The sequence below is a fragment of the Peromyscus californicus genome, unplaced genomic scaffold (genome assembly GCF_007827085.1).
Source record: "Peromyscus californicus insignis strain IS unplaced genomic scaffold, ASM782708v3 Scaffold_22__1_contigs__length_63687245, whole genome shotgun sequence".
NCBI lineage: Eukaryota > Metazoa > Chordata > Mammalia > Rodentia > Cricetidae > Peromyscus > Peromyscus californicus.
In genome coordinates this window covers 32,061,228-32,066,280 of record NW_026294525.1, presented here as the reverse complement: position 1 = coordinate 32,066,280, position 5,053 = coordinate 32,061,228, and the positions used below count along the sequence as shown (strand labels likewise).

The window sequence follows — 5,053 nt, the reverse complement described above, 5'->3', positions numbered from 1 at the left end:
TAACATCATTTCTACATCAGGGTTCTTGAAGAATTCAATTTTGTCACCTATAAGCAACTTTGGTAATCAGGATAGATTGATTATAAGGTCTGATACAGCCAAACATGTGGGGCAATAATGTGGAATCCTTTTAAAATGAAAATCATTTCTGTTAATGTTAATGGATGGAAAATTGTCTTATCCTGTCTTTTACATTTGTCATGCCAATAGGAAAGCAGAACTGTGCATAATAAAACCTATTACTTGATTTCATTTTAATGTGTATGCTATTCTACACTTTCCATTTAACAGTGAGATCTTCAAGTTTGGCAGCAGCTCTGGTCGGACATACAAGCTAATATTTAAATATTTCACCCATGCAAGGCACACATTAATTCGTGATGCGGAAGATTAGAAATTAGCTCCAAAGTCCAGAGGTACCAGTGTGAAAGGGACTGAGTGGAATATCACAGGGGTAAGAGGAGGCTGGAGTCATCTACAGAGGACTGGATTTGAAGTGCTCTTTAAGCACTGTGTAGACATCTACAAACCCATGTGTATGCAAACATGATGTGCATATCTGTAATTCTATGACACGGCTCAGTGCAAAGCATGCTTATGCAAAATTCTATTGATTCATAATATTACTATATCCCAAAGGTATCTGTAAACTCCCGAGTGAATTACCTTAAGATAAATATGAACTTCCCATTTACATTCAGGAAAACTCAAGACATGTTTACAAGAATGAGCAGTCAAGTCCTTTATATAAAAAATATATACTTTATTTTCAACTAGAAAGGTGCAAACATGTAACTTTTGGTCACACTCTCAACAAATAAACTGCCCAAAAAACAGTCATAGTCAAAGATGAAGCCAACACTTCCACATGGAAATCTGACTAGCTACCCTGAGCCAGTCACTTCTTAATAAAGGCCATTTGTTCACTGACAGTGAGGTTACCACATTCACTACCAGAAATCTGACTTGAAGACTTTGCTTCACCATCAGAATACCTTCTGCTCTGACAATAGACAATCACTCAGGCTACGATTTCCACTTCAGTATCTCCTTGGTTTTGAATCACAGACAAGCGTTTTATGTCTTACCTATGGTGCTCAGAATTTGAGGCTATCAGTTTAAAATACCAAAAGCATTTAAAACAAAAACAATGGGCACAAACAACTTTAAATTAACTTAGATAACTGTACAAATATATATATATATATATCCACAATATTTACAATATCAATAAAAAAAATCTGGCTTGTTACAGGCAAATTCACTTGCCACAAGCTGTCCAGTCTAATAGACAGGATTCCGACTCCTGACCACTGTCATTCGAATCGGAATGTCAGAGCTAAACCTGCTGTTCTTAGTTAGGAGATACATCTCATCTAGGAGGATACACAGCCCAGCTGTTGCTAGAGCAGGTCCGTCTGCAAGCATGCTATAATTTTCCTCCCCCAATGACACTCCAAACAGCAGGCACATTGCTGCTTTTAAGATGACCTTGGTAGATGACTTTTTCCTGGTATCTCCTTTGCTCTCGGAGACACACCTCAGTATACATTCTGGTGCTGTGCGCTAATGATAGTTCAACTGTCAAGTCTAAACTGTCTTCAAACCAGTGTCTGGGATCGGCAGACTGTTTGCATGACAATGACATAACGTTCTTACTTGGGTGGGAAGTTTTCTCCCCCAGCAGTTAGAAACACAGATTTAAATTAACGTGCTACCATCACGGTTTGTTTTTTTACAGGAAAATGAGATGTAACTCAGTTCAAGTTATAGCCTAACAAGTTCGTGTCCCTTACTCCCTGGCTTTAGGCCATGTCTCCATACATCTTCCGGTAGTACAGGGACTCAAAGATGTCATTGTCCCCAGGACAGTTGTAATGACAGGCACAGGTCTTGATGAACATCATGTTCTTTTTCATGATCTCGCCGTCGGGACATTTGAACTCCACTGGTAGGGTGGTGGTTCTGTGCGGCGTGCAGCATCGGCCATCGGTGCACACCCCACAGAATTTAGCCCGGTAGGTCTTCACGCTGCTGCAGCCGGACAGCTCAAACTTGACGGGCTTGGAGATTTTCGGGGTACGGATGCACTTTTTGCCCTTCTAAGGAAGACAAGAAGAGAAACAGCAATTACTACAAGGGGAGTGGACTTCCTCAACCCACTGTAGTCAGTCTGGACCTCTGTCATCTGACTTGTGTTTATATTCTGAGTGGAGAGGCTGGGAGTTCCATTTGCCAGTTTTCCAAAAATAGCCATAACCTCTTTTGGAGTGTCTTGAATTAACTAACACTGTGTGGAGAATTTTGTAGTGGAAAACTGGTGGCTGCTGTTACACAATCTCTCATTCCAGCTCGACAGCTCCACGGTTAGATATTTTTGGAGATAACAGGCCTATAATAACAAGGGCGTCGAGACGCCTAACTTTGCTTCTCTTCACTATCATTCTGTGAAAATGAGTGGCTAGGGGCAAGAAATGTACCTTAATGTTCTCTTCCAGGTCAGCCTCACAAGGCCTGACCATGCAGAGGCGACTCTGCTTCTCCAGTCTGCAGAAGGCGTTGTCGTTGGTAACCCTGGTGGAGATGCCCATCCCACAGGTCTTGGAACAGGCACTCCACTCTGTGGTCTGGACCAGGCAATTGGCTCTCATCATAGTTGGGTCTGGGCCAAATGTGTCTTCCAGTCGGTAGGCTGTTGAGAGCAGAACACACGAACACAAGGTAAAACACCCAGATAGGACAGTTTTCCCCTTTGCTTGGTGTACTTGGGCCTTGGCCCTGAGTCGGGGGAGAATGAATAACTGTAACTTAGAGGAAGAGAAACTCACCAGCCAGGGCAGGGCCAACCACGGTGCGATCCTTGGGCTCATCACACACCCACTCCTCACAGCATTTCCCGGGCAGCTTAACCCTTCTCGGGAAGGGGCAGTCAGGGCTGGGCAGGCGGACATCCATGCTGCACAAGGGCACGCAGCCCACAGCCCCGTCCAGGCAAGTGCATTGGTATTTGCAGCTGCTTTGGAAGGACTCGCCGCTGCGGTACACCGACCCACCAAAGACACAGGGTGCACCATCTTTAGCTGCAGGAGAGCGAGAGAAAGATGTAAATGTCAGACAGAGGGTCCCAGAGATCAGAACAGCTGTAACACTATCAAGGTAGTGAGCTAGGGTCAGGATTGCAGGGTGGGGAGCGGCTGGAAGCAGCTGCAGACAAGGACTTAAATTGAGCGATTCCCTTTTCTAGAGGGAATCATGCTGGGCTCGAGAGAGTGGTGGTCCAACACCAAGAGGGGGCTCCCTCTGGCCAGGGGGCTGGAGACTTGGGGGCTGCGAGTCTTACCGGTGCACACTCCGATCTTGCGGTTGGCCGGGGAGCCGAAGTCGCAGAAGAGGCCCTTGTGTGGGTCGCAGGGGTCACGCTCCGTGCACAGTTCTCCCAGCTGCTTGGCGCAGACGCGGCAGCAACCGCATCCGTCCAGCACCAGGCTCACACCGGCTGGGCAGCGAGGCGCTGGCTCGGCGCATTGGCACTGCGCGCTGCAGTCCTGGCCGGCGGCGGGCTGCGGAGAGGAAGAGGAGGGCGGTCAGTCTGCGGCGATCGCAGCTCGCTCTGCCCTCCCTCCGTCCCTTCTGTCGTTCCAGAAGCTTACCCGGCTGCAGAGGGCTAGGAGGAGCACCAGAGCGAGGCTGATGGGACCCGCGACGGAGGCGATCATGGTCGGGGCGCGGCGGGAGGACGCACAGCGGAGCGAAGAGGCGATGGACGAGGGGCGCGGCCGGAGCCTGGACACGGACTCTGGGCGGAGGTTGGTGTCTGGTCGCTCCAGGCGGTGGCGTCTGGGGCTGTCGACTGGGGCGGCTGCCGTCTGGAGGAGGTCAGTCTCCTGGGGTCGGAGCTGGAGTGGCTCTGTCAGCCTCTTCTTGGAGGGAAGAGTTGTGTGAGGCTGGGCGGGCGGCGCTGGCTTTTATACTCTCCCGGCGGCCGGCTCGCCAAAGAACTGAATGGAGTCCTACACAAACAGGGACATTCCTCGCATTCCTCCCCACCTTCCTGCCTCATCAACTCACACCGGATTGATCCTGACCCCTTGACACTCCGCATTCCTCCGTCTGAAAAAGCTGGCACACTTCAGCTTGCCAGAAAAAAAAAAAAAAAAAAAAAAAGAGCGCTGTGTTTCCAGCACAACACCAAATAGATTTTTCCCCCTCCGTATCCTCTTCGCAACTCTCCTGATAATATCATTTAGAAATACATAGACAATGATTATTTCTCACATCTTTTCTTTTTTTTAAAAAACCGCTTTGCCTGTTCTAGCCACTGACATGAAAAACTTCTCAGAACTCAGGTAACTGAAGAGGCAAACAGCATGGGCCCCTAAAAGAAAACTAAAAATATTTCCTTTTCATTATTTTTGCATTTTTTTTTCCTTTAGAGGGTCTCTAGTCTCTTGGAGTTCTACTGAGAGCAGAAGGGTGCTTATAGCCATTTGAAAACCCCCTCCCCAACCGGGATTCCAAGACACCTATGTGCAAAACTCTAAATTCTATATCTGAAATACAGGCATTTGGTCACTCAAGATAACTGTTTTGGTGGCTGACAACGGAGAGGAAAGAGAGAGAGAGAGAGAGAGAGAGAGAGAGAGGAGAGAGAGAGAGAGAGAGAGAGAGAGAGAGAGAGAGAGAGAGAGAGAGAGAGAGAGAGAGAGAACAAAGCCAGGGCTTTGAGTAAGATGCAGGTTCCTGGGGGGAAATTTTTTAACTCTCTTTATAGCTGTAGGGACTTGATTTTGGAGGTTCAGGGAGGGAAGGGAAATGACTGGGCATCGAGTTTGTAGAAGAATAGGTCTATGATTTCAGAGCAAGGGGCTATGTGTTGGGTAGGTAGGTATCAGAATGGGACACAGGCTGGGAGGAGGAAGAAGCAGGAGGAGACTGAAGGTTCAGTTGGGGCATTTTAAACACTGCTGTACTGAGGTCTGAATTTGGATTTTACTTATGCTAAACCCCATAACCTAACGATGTTGATGGGACTTGGTTTGTTTTGAAGTAAAAC

At 47.5% G+C, this 5,053-nt stretch overlaps 1 protein-coding gene across 1 annotated transcript; it reads right to left on the bottom strand.

Moving 5' to 3' along the window:
- Window positions 1-748: 748 nt before the first annotated feature.
- Window positions 749-3,966, bottom strand: Ccn2 (cellular communication network factor 2). The gene is made up of 5 exons (XM_052750634.1): window positions 3,651-3,966; window positions 3,341-3,560; window positions 2,829-3,080; window positions 2,481-2,692; window positions 749-2,102 (listed from the first exon to the last, which is right to left on the bottom strand). Exons 1-5 carry the CDS (start codon window positions 3,714-3,716, stop codon window positions 1,806-1,808), a joined length of 1,047 nt encoding a protein of 348 aa, XP_052606594.1. The 5' UTR covers window positions 3,717-3,966; the 3' UTR covers window positions 749-1,805.
- Window positions 3,967-5,053: the final 1,087 nt, after the last annotated feature.